Genomic DNA, 23,886 nt, shown 5'->3' with positions numbered 1-23,886 from the left:
CGGGCTAAAGACGGGCTAAAGACGGGCTAAAGACGGGCTAAAGACGGGCTACAGACGGGCTACAGACGGGCTAAAGACGGGCTAAAGACGGGCTAAAGACGGGCTAAAGACGGGCTACAGACGGGCTAAAGACGGGCTAAAGACGGGCTAAAGACGGGCTAAAGACGGGCTACAGACGGGCTAAAGACGGGCTAAAGACGGGCTAAAGACGGGCTAAAGACGGGCTAAAGACGGGCTAAAGACGGGCTAAAGACGGGCTACAGACGGGCTAAAGACGGGCTAAAGACGGGCTAAAGACGGGCTACAGACGGGCTAAAGACGGGCTAAAGACGGGCTACAGACGGACTAAAGACGGACTAAAGACGGGCTAAAGACGGGATGATGAGAGCCGTGCTGAGCTGTACCAGGTCTCGGATGTGCATGATCATGATGAAGAGCGTGCTGTTTCTGTACGAGATGGACAACTTGACCTCTCCTTCTACACGACCGGACACAGGGCTCAGAGGAGGACCTGAGGAGGAACAGGAGGAGGACAGGTTTAGAACATACCAACAGGAGAGGGACGGGAGGAGGGGACATGAGGAGGAGGAGACGGGAGGAGGAGACATGAGGAGGAGGAGACGGGAGGAGGAGGAGACATGGGGAGGAGGAGACAGGAGGAGGAGACAGGAGGAGGAGGAGACATGGGGAGGAGGAGACAGGAGGAGGAGACAGGAGGAGGAGGAGACGGGAGGAGGAGGAGACGGGAGGAGGAGACGGGAGGAGACGGGAGGAGGAGGAGACAGGAGGAGACATGAGGAGGAGGAGACGGGAGGAGGAGACGGGAGGAGGAGGAGACAGGAGGAGGAGACATGAGGAGGAGGAGACGGGAGGAGGAGACGGGAGGAGGAGGAGACGGGAGGAGGAGACATGAGGAGGAGGAGACGGGAGGAGGAGGAGACAGGAGGAGGAGACATGAGGAGGAGGAGACGGGAGGAGGAGACGGGAGGAGGAGGAGACGGGAGGAGGAGACATGAGGAGGAGGAGACGGGAGGAGGAGACGGGAGGAGGAGGAGACATGAGGAGGAGGAGACGGGAGGAGGAGACAGGAGGAGGAGGAGACGGGAGGAGGAGGAGACGGGAGGAGGAGGAGACAGGAGGAGGAGACATGAGGAGGAGGAGACAGGAGGAGGAGACGGGAGGAGGAGGAGACAGGAGGAGGAGACATGAGGAGGAGGAGACGGGAGGAGGAGACGGGAGGAGGAGGAGACGGGAGGAGGAGGAGACGGGAGGAGGAGACATGAGGAGGAGGAGACGGGAGGAGGAGGAGACAGGAGGAGGAGACATGAGGAGGAGGAGACGGGAGGAGGAGACGGGAGGAGGAGGAGACGGGAGGAGGAGACATGAGGAGGAGGAGACGGGAGGAGGAGACGGGAGGAGGAGGAGACATGAGGAGGAGGAGACGGGAGGAGGAGGAGACGGGAGGAGGAGACAGGAGGAGACATGGGGAGGAGACATGGGGAGGAGGAGACGGGAGGAGGAGACATGAGGAGGAGGAGACGGGAGGAGGAGACGGGAGGAGGAGGAGACAGGAGGAGGAGACATGAGGAGGAGGAGACGGGAGGAGGAGACATGGGGAGGAGAAGACGGGAGGAGGAGGAGACGGGAGGAGGAGGAGACGGGAGGAGGAGGAGACATGAGGAGGGGGAGACGGGAAGTGAAGGGAGGAGGAGACGGGAGGAGGAGGAGACATGAGGAGGAGGAGAAGGGAGGAGGAGACGTGAGGAGGAGGAGACGGCAAGTGAAGGAAGGAGGAGACATGAGGAGGAGGAGACGAGAAGTGAAGGGAGGAGGAGACATGAGGAGGAGGAGACATGAGGAGGAGGAGACATGAGGAGGAGGAGATGGGAGGAGGAGACATGAGGAGGAGGAGACGGGAGGAGGAGACGGGAGGAGGAGGAGACATGAGGAGGAGGAGATGGGAGGAGGAGACATGAGGAGGAGGAGACGGGAGGAGGAGACGGGAGGAGGAGGAGACATGAGGAGGAGGAGACGGGAGGAGGAGACGGGAGGAGGAGGAGACGGGAGGAGGAGACATGAGGAGGAGGAGACGGGAGGAGGAGACATGAGGAGGAGGAGACGGGAGGAGGAGGAGACATGAGGAGGAGGAGACGGGAGGAGGAGACATGAGGAGGAGGAGACGGGAGGAGGAGACATGAGGAGGAGGAGACGGGAGGAGGAGAGGGGAGGAGGAGACGGGAGGAGGAGGAGACATGGGGAGGAGGAGACAGGAGGAGGAGACGGGAGGAGGAGACGGGAGGAGGAGACGGGAGGAGGAGACGGGAGGAGGAGGAGACAGGAGGAGGAGACATGAGGAGGAGGAGACAGGAGGAGGAGACGGGAGGAGGAGGAGACAGGAGGAGGAGACATGAGGAGGAGGAGACGGGAGGAGGAGACGGGAGGAGGAGGAGACGGGAGGAGGAGACATGAGGAGGAGGAGACGGGAGGAGGAGGAGACAGGAGGAGGAGACATGAGGAGGAGGAGACGGGAGGAGGAGACGGGAGGAGGAGGAGACGGGAGGAGGAGACATGAGGAGGAGGAGACGGGAGGAGGAGATGGGAGGAGGAGGAGACATGAGGAGGAGGAGACGGGAGGAGGAGGAGACGGGAGGAGGAGACAGGAGGAGACATGGGGAGGAGACATGGGGAGGAGGAGACGGGAGGAGGAGACATGAGGAGGAGGAGACGGGAGGAGGAGACGGGAGGAGGAGGAGACAGGAGGAGGAGACATGAGGAGGAGGAGACGGGAGGAGGAGACATGGGGAGGAGAAGACGGGAGGAGGAGGAGACGGGAGGAGGAGGAGACGGGAGGAGGAGGAGACATGAGGAGGGGGAGACGGGAAGTGAAGGGAGGAGGAGACGGGAGGAGGAGGAGACATGAGGAGGAGGAGAAGGGAGGAGGAGACGTGAGGAGGAGGAGACGGCAAGTGAAGGAAGGAGGAGACATGAGCAGGAGGAGACGAGAAGTGAAGGGAGGAGGAGACATGAGGAGGAGGAGACATGAGGAGGAGGAGACATGAGGAGGAGGAGATGGGAGGAGGAGACATGAGGAGGAGGAGACGGGAGGAGGAGACGGGAGGAGGAGGAGACATGAGGAGGAGGAGATGGGAGGAGGAGACATGAGGAGGAGGAGACGGGAGGAGGAGACGGGAGGAGGAGGAGACATGAGGAGGAGGAGACGGGAGGAGGAGACGGGAGGAGGAGGAGACGGGAGGAGGAGACATGAGGAGGAGGAGACGGGAGGAGGAGACATGAGGAGGAGGAGACGGGAGGAGGAGGAGACATGAGGAGGAGGAGACGGGAGGAGGAGACATGAGGAGGAGGAGACGGGAGGAGGAGACATGAGGAGGAGGAGACGGGAGGAGGAGAGGGGAGGAGGAGACGGGAGGAGGAGGAGACATGGGGAGGAGGAGACAGGAGGAGGAGACATGAGGAGGAGGAGACGGGAGGAGGAGACGGGAGGAGGAGGAGACAGGAGGAGGAGACATGAGGAGGAGGAGAAGGGAGGAGGAGACGGGAGGAGGAGGAGACAGGAGGAGGAGACATGAGGAGGAGGAGACGGGAGGAGGAGACGGGAGGAGGAGGAGACGGGAGGAGGAGACGGGAGGAGGAGGAGACGGGAGGAGGAGGAGACGGGAGGAGGAGACGGGAGGAGGAGGAGACATGAGGAGGAGGAGACGGGAGGAGGAGGAGACGGGAGGAGGAGGAGACGGGAGGAGGAGGAGACGGGAGGAGGAGACATGAGGAGGAGGAGACGGGAGGAGGAGACGGGAGGAGGAGGAGACATGAGGAGGAGGAGACGGGAGGAGGAGGAGACGGGAGGAGGAGACAGGAGGAGACATGGGGAGGAGACATGGGGAGGAGGAGACGGGAGGAGGAGACATGAGGAGGAGGAGACGGGAGGAGGAGACGGGAGGAGGAGGAGACAGGAGGAGGAGACATGAGGAGGAGGAGACGGGAGGAGGAGACATGGGGAGGAGAAGACGGGAGGAGGAGGAGACGGGAGGAGGAGGAGACATGAGGAGGGGGAGACGGGAAGTGAAGGGAGGAGGAGACGGGAGGAGACGGGAGGAGGGGGAGACATGAGGAGGGGGAGACGGGAAGTGAAGGGAGGAGGAGACATGAGGAGGAGGAGACATGAGGAGGAGGAGAAGGGAGGAGGAGACGTGAGGAGGAGGAGACGGCAAGTGAAGGAAGGAGGAGACATGAGGAGGAGGAGACGAGAAGTGAAGGGAGGAGGAGACATGAGGAGGAGGAGACATGAGGAGGAGGAGACATGAGGAGGAGGAGACATGAGGAGGAGGAGACATGAGGAGGAGGAGACGTGAGGAGGAGGAGACATGAGGAGGAGACATGAGGAGGAGGAGGCATGAGGAGGAGACGGGAGAACGTACTTGGCATCTTGAGCACAGACTCTCCTTCGGTTTTGTCGTCTCGAGCGTTTGGATGGAAGAAAGTGTAGACCAGATCACACTGAGGAGAGACACATGACCCTTTACGCACCTGTGCGCGCCTTTACGCACCTGTGCGCGCCTTTACGCACCTGTGCGCGCCTTTACGCACCTGTGCGCGCCTTTACGCACCTGTGCGCGCCTTTACGCACCTGTGCGCGCCTTTACGCACCTGTGCGCGCCTTTACGCACCTGTGCGCGCCTTTACGCACCTGTGCGCGCCTTTACGCACCTGAGCGCGCCTTTACGCACCTGAGCGCGCCTTTACGCACCTGAGCGCGCCTTTACACACCTGCTTTACGCACCTGCTTTACGCACCTGCTTTACGCACCTGCTTTACGCACCTGCTTTACGCACCTGCTTTACGCACCTGCTTTACGCACCTGTACGCGCCTCTTTTCGTACCTTTTACAAAACTTTAGACACCTTTACTGTGTGACTGAATAAGAAAATTGTGAAAAAATACAATAATAATTGTTTTCATGCACCGGACGTGATGGAAAACACCTCCACACAGGTCGCCTGTGTGACCTCTGAACTCACCTGTGTGACCTCTGACCTCACCTGTGTGACCTCTGACCTCACCTGTGTGACCTCTGACCTCACCTGTGTGACCTCTGACCTCACCTGTCTGACCTCACCTGTGTGACCTCTGACCTCACCTGTGTGACCTCGCCTATGTGACCTCTGACCTCACCTGTGTGACCTCTGACCTCACCTGTCTGACCTCTGACCTCACCTGTCTGACCTCACCTGTGTGACCTCTGACCTCACCTGTGTGACCTCGCCTATGTGACCTCTGACCTCACCTGTGTGACCTCACCTGTGTGACCTCACCTGTGTGACCTCACCTGTGTGACCTCTGACCTCACCTGTGTGACCTCTGACCTCACCTGTGTGACCTCACCTGTGTGACCTCACCTGTGTGACCTCACCTGTGTGACCTCTGACCTCACCTGTGTGACCTCGCCTATGTGACCTCTGACCTCACCTGTGTGACCTCTGACCTCACCTGTGTGACCTCTGACCTCACCTGTCTGACCTCACCTGTGTGACCTCTGACCTCACCTGTGTGACCTCGCCTATGTGACCTCTGACCTCACCTGTGTGACCTCACCTGTGTGACCTCACCTGTGTGACCTCACCTGTGTGACCTCTGACCTCACCTGTGTGACCTCACCTGTGTGACCTCACCTGTGTGACCTCTGACCTCACCTGTGTGACCTCTGACCTCACCTGTGTGACCTCACCTGTGTGACCTCACCTGTGTGACCTCTGACCTCACCTGTGTGACCTCACCTGTGTGACCTCACCTGTGTGACCTCGGTGGAGCTCCGCAGCAGGTTGTGGACGTAGTTGTTCAGCTCCAGTTTTCGCTTTGCTGCTACTTCTTTAACGTGAGTGCGACCAAGAACCATTTTATTTGGAAAACTGAACAATAAAGAGTTTTAAAGGTATTGAAGTATTTTCTGTAGCGTTTGCTGTAGTAATGTAGGTGGTAAAAGTAGTAGTATATGTAGTACTTTTAGTATTTGTACCTGGGCAGTTTCCAGAGCGGGAAAAGAACAGTCAGTTTGGTGTGAAGCTCCTGAAAGTCATCAAACGTTCTGAAGATGAACTGCGGCTCCGCCTGACCGTCCCTGAGGATCCTGACCGCGTACGTCTGAGGACAACATGTGACACAACATGTGACACAACATGTGACACAGCATGTGACACAGCATGTGACACAACGTGTGACACAGCGTGTGACACAGCGTGTGACACAGCGTGTGACACAGCGTGTGACACAACGTGTGACACAGCGTGTGACACAACGTGTGACACAGCGTGTGACACAGCGTGTGACACAGCGTGTGACACAGCGTGTGACACAGCGTGTGACACAGCGTGTGACACAGCGTGTGACACAGCGTGTGACACAGCGTGTGACACAACATGTGACACAACATGTGACACAACATGTGACACAACATGTGACACAACATGTGACACAACATGTGACGAAACATGTGACACAACATGTGACACAGCATGTGACACAGCGTGTGACACAACGTGTGACACAACATGTGACGAAACATGTGAACAAACATGTGACGAAACATGTGAACAAACATGTGACACAACGTGTGACGAAACATGTGAACAAACATGTGACACAACATGTGACACAACATGTGACACAACATGTGACACAACATGTGACACAACATGTGACGAAACATGTGACACAACATGTGACACAGCATGTGACACAACATGTGACACAACATGTGACACAGCATGTGACACAACATGTGACACAACATGTGACACAACATGTGACGAAACATGTGACACAACATGTGACGAAACATGTGAACAAACATGTGACACAACATGTGACACAACATGTGACACAACATGTGACGAAACATGTGAACAAACATGTGACGAAACATGTGACGAAACATGTGACACAACATGTGGCGAAACATGTGACACAGCATGTGACACAACATGTGACACAACATGTGACACAACATGTGACGAAACATGTGACACAACATGTGACACAGCATGTGACACAACATGTGACACAGCATGTGACACAGCATGTGACACAGCATGTGACACAGCATGTGACACAGCATGTGACACAGCATGTGACACAGCATGTGACACAACATGTGACACAACATGTGACACAGCATGTGACACAGCATGTGACACAACATGTGACACAACATGTGACACAGCATGTGACACAGCATGTGACACAACATGTGACACAGCATGTGACACAACATGTGACACAACATGTGACACAGCATGTGACACAGCATGTGACACAACATGTGACACAGCATGTGACACAGCATGTGACACAGCATGTGACAGAACATGTGACACAACATGTGACACAACATGTGACACAGCATGTGACACAACATGTGACACAACATGTGACGAAACATGTGACACAACATGTGACACAGCATGTGACACAGCATGTGACACAACATGTGACACAACATGTGACACAACATGTGACACAACATGTGACGAAACATGTGACACAACATGTGACACAACATGTGACACAACATGTGACGAAACATGTGACACAACATGTGACAAAACATGTGACACAACATGTGACAAAACATGTGACACAGCATGTGACACAGCATGTGACACAGCATGTGACACAGCATGTGACACAACATGTGACACAACATGTGACACAACATGTGACACAACATGTGACACAACATGTGACACAACATGTGACACAACATGTGACGAAACATGTGACACAACATGTGACACAGCGTGTGACACAGCGTGTGACACAACGTGTGACACAACATGTGACGAAACATGTGAACAAACATGTGACGAAACATGTGAACAAACATGTGACACAACGTGTGACGAAACATGTGAACAAACATGTGACACAACATGTGACACAACATGTGACACAACATGTGACACAACATGTGACACAACATGTGACGAAACATGTGACACAACATGTGACACAGCATGTGACACAACATGTGACACAACATGTGACACAGCATGTGACACAACATGTGACACAACATGTGACACAACATGTGACGAAACATGTGACACAACATGTGACGAAACATGTGAACAAACATGTGACACAACATGTGACACAACATGTGACACAACATGTGACGAAACATGTGAACAAACATGTGACGAAACATGTGACGAAACATGTGACACAACATGTGGCGAAACATGTGACACAGCATGTGACACAACATGTGACACAACATGTGACACAACATGTGACACAACATGTGACACAACATGTGACACAACATGTGACACAACATGTGACACAACATGTGACGAAACATGTGACACAACATGTGACACAGCATGTGACACAACATGTGACACAGCATGTGACAGAACATGTGACACAGCATGTGACACAACATGTGACGAAACATGTGACACAACATGTGACACAGCATGTGACACAGCATGTGACACAGCATGTGACGAAACATGTGAACAAACATGTGACACAACATGTGACACGTGTGACACAACGTGTGACACAGCATGTGACACAGCATGTGACACAACATGTGACACAGCATGTGACACAGCATGTGACACAACATGTGACACAACATGTGACACAACATGTGACACAGCATGTGACACAACATGTGACACAGCATGTGACACAACATGTGACACAGCATGTGACACAACATGTGACGAAACATGTGACACAACATGTGACACAGCATGTGACACAGCATGTGACACAACATGTGACACAACATGTGACACAGCATGTGACACAACATGTGACACAACATGTGACACAACATGTGACGAAACATGTGACACAACATGTGACACAACATGTGACACAACATGTGACGAAACATGTGACACAACATGTGACAAAACATGTGACACAACATGTGACACAGCATGTGACACAGCATGTGACACAGCATGTGACACAGCATGTGACACAGCATGTGACACAACATGTGACACAACATGTGATACAACATGTGACACAACATGTGACACAGCATGTGACACAACATGTGACACAACATGTGACACAACATGTGACGAAACATGTGACACAACATGTGACACAGCATGTGACACAGCGTGTGACACAACGTGTGACACAACATGTGACACAACATGTGACACAACATGTGACACAACATGTGACACAACATGTGACACAACATGTGACGAAACATGTGACGAAACATGTGACACAACAGGTCACATGATGCGTGTCGGGTCACATTTTATATGTCGGGGCACATGATGGTAATGACACACATGTATAGTGCTTGTCGTGTCACATGTTGCGTGTTGTGTCACATGTTGCGTGTCGGGTCACATGTTGCGTGTCGGGTCACATGTTGCGTGTCGGGTCACATGATGCGTGTCGGGTCACATGTTGCGTGTCGGGTCACATGTTGCGTGTTGGGTCACATGTTGCGTGTCGTGTCACATGTTGCGTGTTGGGTCACATGATGCGTGTCGGGTCACATTTTATATGTCGGGGCACATGATGGTAATATGACACACATATATAGTGCTTGTCGTGTCACATGTTGCGTGTTGTGTCACATGTTGCGTGTTGTGTCACATGATGCGTGTCGGGTCACATGATGCGTGTCGGGTCACATGTTGCGTGTCGGGTCACATGTTGCGTGTCGGGTCACATGTTGCGTGTCGGGTCACATGATGCGTGTCGGGTCACATGTTGCGTGTCGGGTCACATGTTGCGTGTTGGGTCACATGTTGCGTGTCGTGTCACATGTTGCGTGTTGGGTCACATGATGCGTGTCGGGTCACAGGTTGCGTGTCGGGTCAAATGATGCGTGTCGGGTCACATGATGCGTGTCGGGTCACATGATGCGTGTCGGGTCACATGATGCGTGTCGGGTCACATTTTATATGTCGGGGCACATGATGGTAATATGACACACATATATAGTGCTTGTCGTGTCACATGTTGCGTGTCGTGTCACATGTTGCGTGTTGTGTCACATGATGCGTGTCGGGTCACATGATGCGTGTCGGGTCACATGATGCGTGTCGGGTCACATGTTGCGTGTCGGGTCACATGTTGCGTGTTGGGTCACATGTTGCGTGTCGTGTCACATGTTGCGTGTTGGGTCACATGATGCGTGTCGGGTCACAGGTTGCGTGTCGGGTCAAATGATGCGTGTCGGGTCACATGTTGCGAGTCGGGTCACATTTTATATGTCGGGGCACATGATGGTAATATGACACACATATATAGTGCTTGTCGTGTCACATGTTGCGTGTCGTGTCACATGTTGCGTGTTGTGTCACATGATGCGTGTCGGGTCACATGATGCGTGTCGGGTCACATGATGCGTGTCGGGTCACATGTTGCGTGTCGGGTCACATGTTGCGTGTTGGGTCACATGTTGCGTGTCGTGTCACATGTTGCGTGTTGGGTCACATGATGCGTGTCGGGTCACAGGTTGCGTGTCGGGTCAAATGATGCGTGTCGGGTCACATGTTGCGAGTCGGGTCACATGATGCGTGTCGGGTCACATTTTATATGTCGGGGCACATGATGGTAATGACACACATGTATAGTGCTTGTCGTGTCACATGATGCGTGTGGGGGCACATGATGGTCACATGACACGTACATAGTGCTTGTCGGGGCTGTATCTCTTCTGGAAGGAGAAGATGGTGGCGTGCTGCAGGCGCCCGTCCTGCTTCAGGCTGTAGGTCTTGGGGCAGAAGGACAGAATGGGCTCGTCGTTGGTCGGGAGCCCAGAGAAACGCAGCTGTGCCAGGTTATGGATGAAGAAGTTAAACTTTGTGGCGACGCTGCCCAGACTCGACTCGATCAGCCTGAGACACAAGACGTCACCATAGTTACCACGGTTACCACGGTTACTACATGAGCCGTACTTAACTGTAGACATGGACACAGTGACACAAGTTCTGACCTGGTTACCACGGTGACCACATGGACACGTGCTCTGACCTGGTTACCACGGTGACCACATGGACACGTGCTCTGACCTGGTTACCACGGTGACCACATGACACATGCTCTGACCTGGTTACCACGGTGACCACATGACACGTGCTCTGACCTGGTTACCACGGTGACCACATGACACATGCTCTGACCTGGTTACCACGGTGACCACATGGACACGTGCTCTGACCTGGTTACCACGGTGACCACATGACACATGCTCTGACCTGGTTACCACGGTGACCACATGACACGTGCTCTGACCTGGTTACCACAGTGACCACATGGACACGTGCTCTGACCTGGTTACCACGGTGACCACATGACACATGCTCTGACCTGGTTACCAGGGTGACCACATGACACGTGCTCTGACCTGGTTACCACGGTGACCACATGACACTTGCTCTGACCTGTTACCACGGTGACCACATGACACTTGCTCTGACCTGGTTACCACGGTGACCACATGACACATGCTCTGACCTGGTTACCACGGTGACCACATGGACACATGCTCTGACCTGGTTACCACGGTGACCACATGACACATGCTCTGACCTGGTTACCACGGTGACCACATGACACTTGCTCTGACCTGGTTACCACGGTGACCACATGGACACATGCTCTGACCTGGTTACCACGGTGACCACATGACACATGCTCTGACCTGGTTACCACGGTGACCACATGGACACATGCTCTGACCTGGTTACCACGGTGACCACATGACACATGCTCTGACCTGGTTACCACGGTGACCACATGGACACATGCTCTGACCTGGTTACCACGGTGACCACATGACACATGCTCTGACCTGGTTACCACGGTGACCACATGGACACATGCTCTGACCTGGTTACCACGGTGACCACATGACACATGCTCTGACCTGGTTACCACGGTGACCACATGACACTTGCTCTGACCTGGTTACCACGGTGACCACATGACACGTGCTCTGACCTGGTTACCACGGTGACCACATGGACACATGCTCTGACCTGGTTACCACGGTGACCACATGACACATGCTCTGACCTGGTTACCACGGTGACCACATGGACACATGCTCTGACCTGGTTACCACGGTGACCACATGACACATGCTCTGACCTGGTTACCACGGTGACCACATGACACATGCTCTGACCTGGTTGCCACGGTGACCACATGACACGTGCTCTGACCTGGTTACCACAGTGACCACATGACACATGCTCTGACCTGGTTACCACGGTGACCACATGGACATGTGCTCTGACCTGTTACCATGGTGACCACATGGACACTTGCTCTGACCTGTTACCACGGTGACCACATGACACATGCTCTGACCTGGTTACCACGGTGACCACATGACACATGCTCTGACCTGGTTACCACGGTGACCACATGACACTTGCTCTGACCTGTTACCACGGTGACCACATGGACACATGCTCTGACCTGGTTACCACGGTGACCACATGACACATGCTCTGACCTGGTTACCACGGTGACCACATGACACTTGCTCTGACCTGTTACCACGGTGACCACATGGACACATGCTCTGACCTGGTTACCACGGTGACCACATGACACTTGCTCTGACCTGTTACCACGGTGACCACATGACACTTGCTCTGACCTGTTACCACGGTGACCACATGGACACATGCTCTGACCTGGTTACCACGGTGACCACATGGACACTTGCTCTGACCTGTTACCACGGTGACCACATGACACGTGCTCTGATCTGGTTACCACGGTGACCACATGACACTTGCTCTGACCTGTTACCACGGTGACCACATGGACACATGCTCTGACCTGGTGAAGAAGATGGTGGCTTCTGCGTCGCTGTTGTTCGGCTGAAGAGCGTCACAAACGTACTTCAGGTCCTGAGGGCCAGTCAGCTCCGGGAGCCCCGAGCAGGTCATCTGAGGACACAAGGAGCCAGTCACACTACGGCTCACGCTCACTCTGGCTCTCTCTCTGGCTCTCACTCTGGCTCTCTCTCTGGCTCTCACTCTGGCTCTCACTCTGGCTCTCACTCTGGCTCTCACTCTGGCTCTCACTCTGGCTCTCACTCTGGCTCTCACTCTGTGGCTCTGTGGCTCGCTCTCTGTGGCTCTCTCTCTCTGGCTCTCTCTGTGGCTCTCTCTGGCTCTCTCTGTGGCTCTCTCTCTGTGGCTCTCTCTCTGGCTCTCTCTGTGGCTCTCTCTCTGGCTCTTTTTCTGTGGGTCTCTCTGTGGCTCTCTGGCTCTCTCTCTGTGGCTCTCTGATTCTCTGTGGCTCTCTCTCTGATTCTCTGTGGCTCTCTCTCTGTGGCTCTCTCTCTGTGGCTCTCTCTCTGTGGCTCTGGCTCTCTGTGGCTCTGTGGCTCTCTCTCTGTGGCTCTCTCTCTGTGGCTCTCTCTCTGTGGCTCTTGCTCTCTGTGGCTCTTGCTCTCTGTGGCTCTGGCTCTCTGTGGCTCTGGCTCTCTCTTTGGCTCTCTGGCTCTCTGTGGCTCTCTGTGGCTCGCTCTCTGTGGCTCTGGCTCTCTGTGGCTCTGGCTCTCTGTGGCTCTCTGTGGCTCTGTGGCTCTCTCTCTGTGGCTCTCTCTCTGTGGCTCTGGCTCTCTCTGTGGCTCTCTCTCTGTGGCTCTGGCTCTCTGTGGCTCTCTGGCTCTCTGTGGCTCTGTGGCTCTCTGTGGCTCTCTCTCTGTGGCTCTCTCTCTGTGGCTCTCTCTCTGTGGCTCTCTGGCTCTCTGTGGCTCTGGCTCTCTTTAGCTCTCTGGCTCTCTTTAGCTCTCTGGCTCTCTCTTTGGCTCTCTGGCTCTCTGTGGCTCTCTGGCTCTCTGTGGCTCTCTGGCTCTCTGTGGCTCTCTGTGGCTCTCTGTGGCTCTCTGTGGCTCTCTCTCTGTGGCTCTGGCTCTCTGTGGCTCTGGCTCTCTGTGGCTCTGTGGCTCTCTCTCTCTGTGGCTCTCTCTCTCTGTGGCTCTCTCTCTCTGTGGCTCTCTCTCTGTGGCTCTGGCTCTCTCTGTGGCTCTGGCTCTCTCTGTGGCTCTGGCTCTCTCTGTGGCTCTCTGGCTCTCTCTCTGTGGCTCTCTGGCTCTCTGTGGCTCTCTCTCTGTGGCTCTCTGTGGCTCTCTCTCTGTGGCTCTCTCTCTGTGGCTCTGGCTCTCTGTGGCTCTCTGGCTCTCTGTGGCTCTCTCTCTGTGGCTCTCTCTCTGTGGCTCTGGCTCTCTGTGGCTCTGGCTCTCTGTGGCTCTGGCTCTCTGTGGCTCTGTGGCTCTCTCTCTGTGGCTCTCTCTGTGGCTCTGGCTCTCTCTGTGGCTCTCTGATTCTCTGTGGCTCTCTCTCTGTGGCTCTCTCTCTGATTCTCTGTGGCTCTCTCTCTGTGGCTCTCTCTCTGTGGCTCTCTCTCTGTGGCTCTCTCTCTGTGGCTCTGGCTCTCTGTGGCTCTCTGGCTCTCTGGGGCTCTCTCTCTGTGGCTCTCTGGCTCTCTGGGGCTCTCTCTCTGTGGCTCTGGCTCTCTCTTTGGCTCTCTGGCTCTCTGTGGCTCTCTGTGGCTCTCTCTCTGTGGCTCTGGCTCTCTGTGGCTCTGGCTCTCTGTGGCTCTCTGGCTCTGGCTCTCTCTGTGGCTCTGGCTCTCTCTGTGGCTCTCTGGCTCTCTCTGTGGCTCTCTCTCTGTGGCTCTCTGGCTCTCTGGCTCTCTGTGGCTCTCTGTGGCTCTCTGGCTCTCTGGCTCTCTGGCTCTCTCTCTGTGGCTCTCTCTCTGTGGCTCTCTGGCTCTCTGGCTCTCTGTGGCTCTGTGGCTCTGTGGCTCTCTCTCTGTGGCTCTGGCTCTCTGTGGCTCTGGCTCTCTGTGGCTCTCTGGCTCTCTGTGGCTCTGTGGCTCTCTCTCTGTGGCTCTCTCTCTGTGGCTCTGGCTCTCTGTGGCTCTCTGGCTCTCTGTGGCTCTCTGGCTCTCTGTGGCTCTCTCTCTGTGGCTCTGGCTCTCTGTGGCTCTGGCTCTCTGTGGCTCTCTGGCTCTCTGTGGCTCTCTGTGGCTCTCTGTGGCTCTCTCTCTGTGGCTCTGGCTCTCTGTGGCTCTCTGGCTCTCTGTGGCTCTGGCTCTCTCTGTGGCTCTGGCTCTCTCTGTGGCTCTGGCTCTCTCTGTGGCTCTCTGGCTCTCTGGCTCTCTGTGGCTCTCTCTCTGTGGCTCTCTGGCTCTCTGTGGCTCTCTGTGGCTCTCTGTGGCTCTCTCTCTGTGGCTCTCTCTGTGGCTCTCTGGCTCTCTCTCTGTGGCTCTCTGGCTCTCTGTGGCTCTCTGTGGCTCTCTCTCTGTGGCTCTCTCTCTGTGGCTCTGGCTCTCTGTGGCTCTCTGGCTCTCTCTCTGTGGCTCTCTCTCTGTGGCTCTCTCTCTGTGGCTCTGGCTCTCTGTGGCTCTGGCTCTCTGTGGCTCTCTGGCTCTCTGTGGCTCTCTCTCTGTGGCTCTCTCTGTGGCTCTGGCTCTCTGTGGCTCTGGCTCTCTCTTTGGCTCTCTGGCTCTCTGTGGCTCTCTGGCTCTCTGTGGCTCTCTCTCTGTGGCTCTGGCTCTCTGTGGCTCTGGCTCTCTGTGGCTCTGGCTCTCTGTGGCTCTGGCTCTCTGTGGCTCTGTGGCTCTCTCTCTGTGGCTGTGGCTCTCTGGCTCTCTGTGGCTCTCTCTCTGTGGCTCTCTGGCTCTCTGTGGCTCTCTCTCTGTGGCTCTCTCTTTGTGGCTCTCTGGCTCTCTCTCTGTGGCTCTCTGGCTCTCTGTGGCTCTCTGGCTCTCTGTGGCTCTCTCTCTGTGGCTCTGGCTCTCTGTGGCTCTGTGGCTCTCTCTCTGTGGCTCTGGCTCTCTGTGGCTCTGGCTCTCTGTGGCTCTGTGGCTCTCTCTCTGTGGCTCTCTCTGTGGCTCTGGCTCTCTCTGGCTCTCTGTGGCTCTCTCTCTGTGGCTCTGGCTCTCTGTGGCTCTCTGGCTCTCTGTGGCTCTGTGGCTCTCTCTCTGTGGCTCTCTCTCTGTGGCTCTGGCTCTCTCTGTGGCTCTGGCTCTCTGTGGCTCTCTGGCTCTCTGTGGCTCTCTGGCTCTCTGTGGCTCTCTGGCTCTCTGTGGCTCTCTCTGTGGCTCTCTCTCTGTGGCTCTCTGGCTCTCTCTCTGTGGCTCTCTGGCTCTCTGTGGCTCTCTGGCTCTCTCTCTGTGGCTCTGGCTCTCTGTGGCTCTCTGGCTCTCTGTAGCTCTCTCTCTGTGGCTCTCTCTCTGTGGCTCTGGCTCTCTGTGGCTCTGGCTCTGTGGCTCTGGCTCTCTCTGTGGCTCTCTGATTCTCTGTGGCTCTCTCTCTGTGGCTCTCTCTCTGATTCTCTGTGGCTCTCTCTCTGTGGCTCTCTCTCTGTGGCTCTCTCTCTGTGGCTCTCTCTCTGTGGCTCTGGCTCTCTCTTTGGCTCTCTGTGGCTCTCTCTCTGTGGCTCTGGCTCTCTGTGGCTCTGGCTCTCTGTGGCTCTGGCTCTCTCTGTGGCTCTCTGGCTCTCTCTGTGGCTCTCTGGCTCTCTGGCTCTCTGTGGCTCTCTCTCTGTGGCTCTCTGGCTCTCTGTGGCTCTCTGGCTCTCTGTGGCTCTCTCTCTGTGGCTCTCTCTCTGTGGCTCTCTCTCTGTGGCTCTCTGGCTCTCTGTGGCTCTCTGTGGCTCTCTCTCTGTGGCTCTCTCTCTGTGGCTCTGGCTCTCTGTGGCTCTCTGGCTCTCTGTGGCTCTCTGTGGCTCTCTCTCTGTGGCTCTCTCTCTGTGGCTCTGGCTCTCTCTTTGGCTCTCTGTGGCTCTCTCTCTGTGGCTCTGGCTCTCTGTGGCTCTGGCTCTCTGTGGCTCTCTCTCTGTGGCTCTCTCTCTGTGGCTCTGGCTCTCTCTGTGGCTCTGGCTCTCTCTGTGGCTCTGGCTCTCTCTGTGGCTCTCTGGCTCTCTCTGTGGCTCTCTGGCTCTCTGGCTCTCTGTGGCTCTCTCTCTGTGGCTCTCTGGCTCTCTGTGGCTCTCTGGCTCTCTGTGGCTCTCTCTCTGTGGCTCTCTCTCTGTGGCTCTCTCTCTGTGGCTCTCTGGCTCTCTGTGGCTCTCTGTGGCTCTCTCTCTGTGGCTCTCTGTGGCTCTCTCTCTGTGGCTCTGGCTCTCTGTGGCTCTCTGGCTCTCTGTGGCTCTCTCTCTGTGGCTCTCTCTCTGTGGCTCTGGCTCTCTGTGGCTCTCTGTGGCTCTCTGTGGCTCTCTCTCTGTGGCTCTCTGGCTCTCTGTGGCTCTCTGGCTCTCTGTGGCTCTCTCTCTGTGGCTCTGGCTCTCTGTGGCTCTCTGGCTCTCTGTGGCTCTCTCTCTGTGGCTCTCTCTCTGTGGCTCTCTCTCTGTGGCTCTCTCTCTGTGTCTCTCTGGCTCTCTCTCTCTGTGGCTCTCTGTGGCTCTCTGGCTCTCTGTGGCTCTCTGTGGCTCTCTGTGGCTCTCTCTCTGTGGCTCTCTCTCTGTGGCTCTGGCTCTCTGTGGCTCTCTGGCTCTCTGTGGCTCTCTCTCTGTGGCTCTCTCTCTGTGGCTCTCTCTCTGTGGCTCTCTCTCTGTGGCTCTGGCTCTCTCTCTGTGGCTCTCTGGCTCTCTGTGGCTCTCTCTCTGTGGCTCTGGCTCTCTGTGGCTCTGTGGCTCTCTCTCTGTGGCTCTCTCTCTGTGGCTCTCTCTGTGGCTCTGGCTCTCTCTGTGGCTCTCTGTGGCTCTCTGGCTCTCTGTGGCTCTCTCTGTGGCTCTCTCTCTGTGGCTCTCTCTGTGGCTCTGGCTCTCTCTGTGGCTCTGGCTCTCTCTGTGGCTCTCTGGCTCTCTGTGGCTCTCTCTCTGTGGCTCTCTCTCTGTGGCTCTCTCTCTGTGGCTCTCTGGCTCTCTGTGGCTCTCTCTCTGTGGCTCTCTCTCTGTGGCTCTGGCTCTCTGTGGCTCTGGCTCTCTGTGGCTCTGGCTCTCTGTGGCTCTCTCTGTGGCTCTGGCTCTCTCTGTGGCTCTCTGGCTCTCTGTGGCTCTGGCTCTCTGTGGCTCTCTCTGTGGCTCTGGCTCTCTGTGGCTCTGGCTCTCTGTGGCTCTGGCTCTCTGTGGCTCTGGCTCTCTGTGGCTCTGTGGCTCTCTCTCTGTGGCTCTCTCTGTGGCTCTGGCTCTCTCTGTGGCTCTGGCTCTCTCTGTGGCTCTGGCTCTCTCTGTGGCTCTCTGGCTCTCTCTGTGGCTCTCTGGCTCTCTGTGGCTCTCTCTCTCTGGCTCTCTCTCTGTGGCTCTCTCTGTGGCTCTCTCTCTGTGGCTCTGGCTCTCTGTGGCTCTGTGGCTCTCTGTGGCTCTCTCTCTGTGGCTCTCTCTGTGGCTCTGGCTCTCTCTGTGGCTCTCTCTCTGTGGCTCTCTCTCTGTGGCTCTCTCTGTGGCTCTGGCTCTCTCTGTGGCTCTGGCTCTCTCTGTGGCTCTCTGGCTCTCTCTGTGGCTCTCTCTCTGTGGCTCTCTCTCTCTGTGGCTCTCTCTCTGTGGCTCTCTCTCTGGCTCTCTGTGGCTCTCTCTCTCTGGCTCTCTGTGGCTCTCTCTCTGTGGCTCTCTCTCTGTGGCTCTCTGTGGCTCTGTGGCTCTCTGTGGCTCTCTCTCTGTGGCTCTGGCTCTCTCTGTGGCTCTGGCTCTCTCTGTGGCTCTCTGGCTCTCTCTGTGGCTCTCTGGCTCTCTCTGTGGCTCTCTGGCTCTCTGTGGCTCTCTGGCTCTCTCTGTGGCTCTCTGGCTCTCTGTGGCTCTCTCTCTGTGGCTCTCTCTCTCTGGCTCTCTCTGTGGCTCTCTGGCTCTCTCTGTGGCTCTCTCTCTGTGGCTCTCTCTCTGTGGCTCTCTCTGTGGCTCTGGCTCTCTCTGTGGCTCTCTGGCTCTCTCTGTGGCTCTCTCTCTGTGGCTCTCTCTCTCTGGCTCTCTCTCTGTGGCTCTCTCTGTGGCTCTCTGTGGCTCTCTCTCTGTGGCTCTGGCTCTCTGTGGCTCTGTGGCTCTCTGTGGCTCTCTCTCTGTGGCTCTCTCTGTGGCTCTGGCTCTCTCTGTGGCTCTCTGGCTCTCTGTGGCTCTCTCTCTGTGGCTCTCTCTCTGTGGCTCTCTCTGTGGCTCTGGCTCTCTCTGTGGCTCTGGCTCTCTCTGTGGCTCTCTGGCTCTCTCTGTGGCTCTCTCTCTGTGGCTCTCTCTCTGTGGCTCTCTCTCTGTGGCTCTCTCTCTGGCTCTCTGTGGCTCTCTCTCTCTGGCTCTCTGTGGCTCTCTCTCTGTGGCTCTCTCTCTGTGGCTCTGGCTCTCTGTGGCTCTGTGGCTCTCTCTCTGTGGCTCTCTCTCTGTGGCTCTCTCTCTGTGGCTCTGGCTCTCTCTGTGGCTCTGGCTCTCTCTGTGGCTCTCTGGCTCTCTCTGTGGCTCTCTGGCTCTCTCTGTGGCTCTCTGGCTCTCTGTGGCTCTCTCTCTGTGGCTCTCTCTCTCTGGCTCTCTCTGTGGCTCTCTGGCTCTCTCTGTGGCTCTCTCTCTGTGGCTCTCTCTCTGTGGCTCTCTCTGTGGCTCTGGCTCTCTCTGTGGCTCTCTGGCTCTCTCTGTGGCTCTCTCTCTGTGGCTCTCTGGCTCTCTCTGTGGCTCTCTGGCTCTCTGTGGCTCTGGCTCTCTGTGGCTCTCTCTCTGTGGCTCTCTCTCTGTGGCTCTCTCTGTGGCTCTGGCTCTCTCTGTGGCTCTGGCTCTCTCTGTGGCTCTCTGGCTCTCTCTGTGGCTCTCTCTCTGTGGCTCTCTGGCTCTCTCTGTGGCTCTCTCTCTGTGGCTCTGGCTCTCTCTGTGGCTCTCTGGCTCTCTGTGGCTCTCTGGCTCTCTGTGGCTCTCTCTCTGTGGCTCTCTCTCTGTGGCTCTCTCTGTGGCTCTGGCTCTCTCTGTGGCTCTGGCTCTCTCTGTGGCTCTCTGGCTCTCTCTGTGGCTCTCTCTCTGTGGCTCTCTCTCTGTGGCTCTCTCTCTGTGGCTCTCTCTCTGGCTCTCTGTGGCTCTCTCTCTCTGGCTCTCTGTGGCTCTCTCTCTGTGGCTCTCTCTCTGTGGCTCTGTGGCTCTCTCTCTGTGGCTCTCTCTCTGTGGCTCTCTCTCTGTGGCTCTGGCTCTCTCTGTGGCTCTGGCTCTCTCTGTGGCTCTCTGGCTCTCTCTGTGGCTCTCTGGCTCTCTCTGTGGCTCTCTGGCTCTCTGTGGCTCTCTGGCTCTCTCTGTGGCTCTCTGGCTCTCTGTGGCTCTCTCTCTGTGGCTCTCTCTCTCTGGCTCTCTCTGTGGCTCTCTCTCTGTGGCTCTCTCTCTGTGGCTCTCTCTGTGGCTCTGGCTCTCTCTGTGGCTCTCTGGCTCTCTCTGTGGCTCTCTGGCTCTCTGTGGCTCTCTGGCTCTCTGTGGCTCTCTCTCTGTGGCTCTGGCTCTCTGTGGCTCTCTCTCTGTGGCTCTCTCTCTGTGGCTCTCTCTCTGTGTCTCTCTGGCTCTCTCTCTGTGGCTCTCTGTGGCTCTCTGGCTCTCTGTGGCTCTCTCTCTGTGGCTCTCTCTCTGTGGCTCTGGCTCTCTCTGTGGCTCTGGCTCTCTCTGTGGCTCTCTGGCTCTCTCTGTGGCTCTCTGGCTCTCTGTGGCTCTCTGGCTCTCTCTGTGGCTCTCTGGCTCTCTCTGGCTCTCTCTGTGGCTCTCTGGCTCTCTGTGGCTCTCTCTCTGTGGCTCTCTCTCTCTGGCTCTCTCTGTGGCTCTCTCTCTGTGGCTCTCTCTCTGTGGCTCTCTCTGTGGCTCTCTGGCTCTCTCTGTGGCTCTCTGGCTCTCTCTGTGGCTCTCTGTGGCTCTCTGGCTCTCTGTGGCTCTCTCTCTGTGGCTCTGGCTCTCTGTGGCTCTCTGGCTCTCTGTGGCTCTCTCTCTGTGGCTCTCTCTCTGTGGCTCTCTCTCTGTGTCTCTCTCTCTGTGTCTCTCTGTGGCTCTCTGTGGCTCTCTGGCTCTCTGTGGCTCTCTGTGGCTCTCTCTCTGTGGCTCTCTCTCTGTGGCTCTGGCTCTCTGTGGCTCTCTGGCTCTCTGTGGCTCTCTCTGTGGCTCTCTCTCTGTGGCTCTCTCTCTGTGGCTCTCTCTCTGTGGCTCTGGCTCTCTCTCTGTGGCTCTCTGGCTCTCTGTGGCTCTCTCTCTGTGGCTCTGGCTCTCTGTGGCTCTGTGGCTCTCTCTCTGTGGCTCTCTCTCTGTGGCTCTCTCTGTGGCTCTGGCTCTCTGGCTCTCTGTGGCTCTCTGTGGCTCTCTCTCTGTGGCTCTCTCTCTGTGGCTCTCTCTGTGGCTCTGGCTCTCTCTGTGGCTCTGGCTCTCTCTGTGGCTCTCTGGCTCTCTGTGGCTCTCTCTCTGTGGCTCTCTCTCTGTGGCTCTCTCTCTGTGGCTCTGGCTCTCTCTCTGTGGCTCTCTGGCTCTCTGTGGCTCTCTCTCTGTGGCTCTGGCTCTCTGTGGCTCTGGCTCTCTGTGGCTCTCTCTGTGGCTCTGGCTCTCTCTGTGGCTCTCTGGCTCTCTGTGGCTCTGGCTCTCTGTGGCTCTCTCTCTGTGGCTCTCTCTCTGTGGCTCTCTCTCTGTGGCTCTGGCTCTCTGTGGCTCTGGCTCTCTGTGGCTCTGGCTCTCTGTGGCTCTGTGGCTCTCTCTCTGTGGCTCTCTCTGTGGCTCTGGCTCTCTCTGTGGCTCTGGCTCTCTCTGTGGCTCTCTGGCTCTCTCTGTGGCTCTCTGGCTCTCTGTGGCTCTCTCTCTGTGGCTCTCTCTCTCTGGCTCTCTCTCTGTGGCTCTCTCTGTGGCTCTCTGTGGCTCTCTCTCTGTGGCTCTGGCTCTCTGTGGCTCTGTGGCTCTCTGTGGCTCTCTCTCTGTGGCTCTCTGTGGCTCTCTCTGTGGCTCTGGCTCTCTCTGTGGCTCTCTGGCTCTCTGTGGCTCTCTCTCTGTGGCTCTCTCTCTGTGGCTCTCTCTCTGTGGCTCTCTCTCTGTGGCTCTGGCTCTCTCTGTGGCTCTGGCTCTCTCTGTGGCTCTCTGGCTCTCTCTGTGGCTCTCTCTCTGTGGCTCTCTCTCTGTGGCTCTCTCTCTGTGGCTCTCTCTCTGGCTCTCTGTGGCTCTCTCTCTCTGGCTCTCTGTGGCTCTCTCTCTGTGGCTCTCTCTCTGTGGCTCTGGCTCTCTGTGGCTCTGTGGCTCTCTCTCTGTGGCTCTCTCTCTGTGGCTCTCTCTCTGTGGCTCTGGCTCTCTCTGTGGCTCTGGCTCTCTCTGTGGCTCTCTGTGGCTCTCTGGCTCTCTCTGTGGCTCTCTGGCTCTCTGTGGCTCTCTCTCTGTGGCTCTCTCTCTCTGGCTCTCTCTGTGGCTCTCTGGCTCTCTGTGGCTCTCTCTCTGTGGCTCTCTCTCTGTGGCTCTCTCTGTGGCTCTGGCTCTCTCTGTGGCTCTCTGGCTCTCTGTGGCTCTCTCTCTGTGGCTCTCTCTCTGTGGCTCTCTCTCTGTGGCTCTGGCTCTCTCTCTGTGGCTCTCTGGCTCTCTGTGGCTCTCTCTCTGTGGCTCTCTCTCTGTGGCTCTGGCTCTCTGTGGCTCTGGCTCTCTGTGGCTCTCTCTGTGGCTCTGGCTCTCTCTGTGGCTCTCTGGCTCTCTGTGGCTCTGGCTCTCTGTGGCTCTCTCTCTGTGGCTCTCTCTCTGTGGCTCTGGCTCTCTGTGGCTCTGGCTCTCTGTGGCTCTGGCTCTCTGTGGCTCTGTGGCTCTCTCTCTGTGGCTCTCTCTGTGGCTCTGGCTCTCTCTGTGGCTCTGGCTCTCTGTGGCTCTGGCTCTCTCTGTGGCTCTCTGGCTCTCTCTGTGGCTCTCTGTGGCTCTCTCTCTGTGGCTCTCTCTCTCTGGCTCTCTCTCTGTGGCTCTCTCTGTGGCTCTCTGTGGCTCTCTCTCTGTGGCTCTGGCTCTCTGTGGCTCTGTGGCTCTCTGTGGCTCTCTCTCTGTGGCTCTCTCTGTGGCTCTGGCTCTCTCTGTGGCTCTCTGGCTCTCTGTGGCTCTCTGGCTCTCTGTGGCTCTCTCTCTGTGGCTCTCTCTCTGTGGCTCTCTCTGTGGCTCTGGCTCTCTCTGTGGCTCTGGCTCTCTCTGTGGCTCTGGCTCTCTCTGTGGCTCTCTGGCTCTCTCTGTGGCTCTCTCTCTGTGGCTCTCTCTCTGTGGCTCTCTCTCTGTGGCTCTCTCTCTGGCTCTCTGTGGCTCTCTCTCTCTGGCTCTCTGTGGCTCTCTCTCTCTGGCTCTCTCTCTGTGGCTCTGGCTCTCTGTGGCTCTCTCTCTGTGGCTCTCTCTCTGTGGCTCTGGCTCTCTCTGTGGCTCTCTGGCTCTCTCTGTGGCTCTCTGGCTCTCTCTGTGGCTCTCTCTCTGTGGCTCTCTCTCTGTGGCTCTGGCTCTCTGTGGCTCTGTGGCTCTCTCTCTGTGGCTCTCTCTCTGTGGCTCTCTCTCTGTGGCTCTCTCTGTGGCTCTGGCTCTCTCTGTGGCTTTCTGGCTCTCTCTGTGGCTCTCTGGCTCTCTGTGGCTCTCTGGCTCTCTCTGTGGCTCTCTGGCTCTCTGTGGCTCTCTCTCTGTGGCTCTGGCTCTCTGTGGCTCTGTGGCTCTCTCTCTGTGGCTCTCTCTCTGTGGCTCTCTCTCTGTGGCTCTGGCTCTCTCTGTGGCTCTGGCTCTCTCTGTGGCTCTCTGGCTCTCTGTGGCTCTCTGGCTCTCTCTGTGGCTCTCTGGCTCTCTGTGGCTCTCTCTCTGTGGCTCTCTCTCTCTGGCTCTCTCTGTGGCTCTCTGGCTCTCTCTGTGGCTCTCTCTGTGGCTCTCTCTGTGGCTCTGGCTCTCTCTGTGGCTCTCTGGCTCTCTCTGTGGCTCTCTCTCTGTGGCTCTATGGCTC

The 23,886-nt window shown here is 56.6% G+C and overlaps 1 protein-coding gene across 1 annotated transcript in view; it reads right to left on the bottom strand.

Annotated features, from left to right (window-relative positions):
- The window catches only part of pik3c2a (phosphatidylinositol-4-phosphate 3-kinase, catalytic subunit type 2 alpha), a 91,156-nt gene that overhangs the window by 3,460 nt on the left and 63,810 nt on the right, over positions 1-23,886 (bottom strand). Inside the window, exons 25-30 of the mRNA XM_072434469.1 lie at positions 12,865-12,974; positions 10,700-10,907; positions 6,029-6,153; positions 5,804-5,921; positions 4,434-4,512; positions 405-511 (exon numbers count right to left, since the gene is read on the bottom strand). Coding sequence (XP_072290570.1) covers positions 405-511; positions 4,434-4,512; positions 5,804-5,921; positions 6,029-6,153; positions 10,700-10,907; positions 12,865-12,974 — 747 coding nt within the window. The remainder of the gene's footprint in view (positions 1-404; positions 512-4,433; positions 4,513-5,803; positions 5,922-6,028; positions 6,154-10,699; positions 10,908-12,864; positions 12,975-23,886) is intronic.

Source organism: Eucyclogobius newberryi, unplaced genomic scaffold (assembly GCF_026437365.1).
Source record: "Eucyclogobius newberryi isolate DKJ021-1_F unplaced genomic scaffold, fEucNew1.0.hap1 SCAF_7, whole genome shotgun sequence".
NCBI classification, from domain to species: domain Eukaryota; kingdom Metazoa; phylum Chordata; class Actinopteri; order Gobiiformes; family Gobiidae; genus Eucyclogobius; species Eucyclogobius newberryi.
This window is presented reverse-complemented; position numbering and strand designations above follow the sequence as displayed.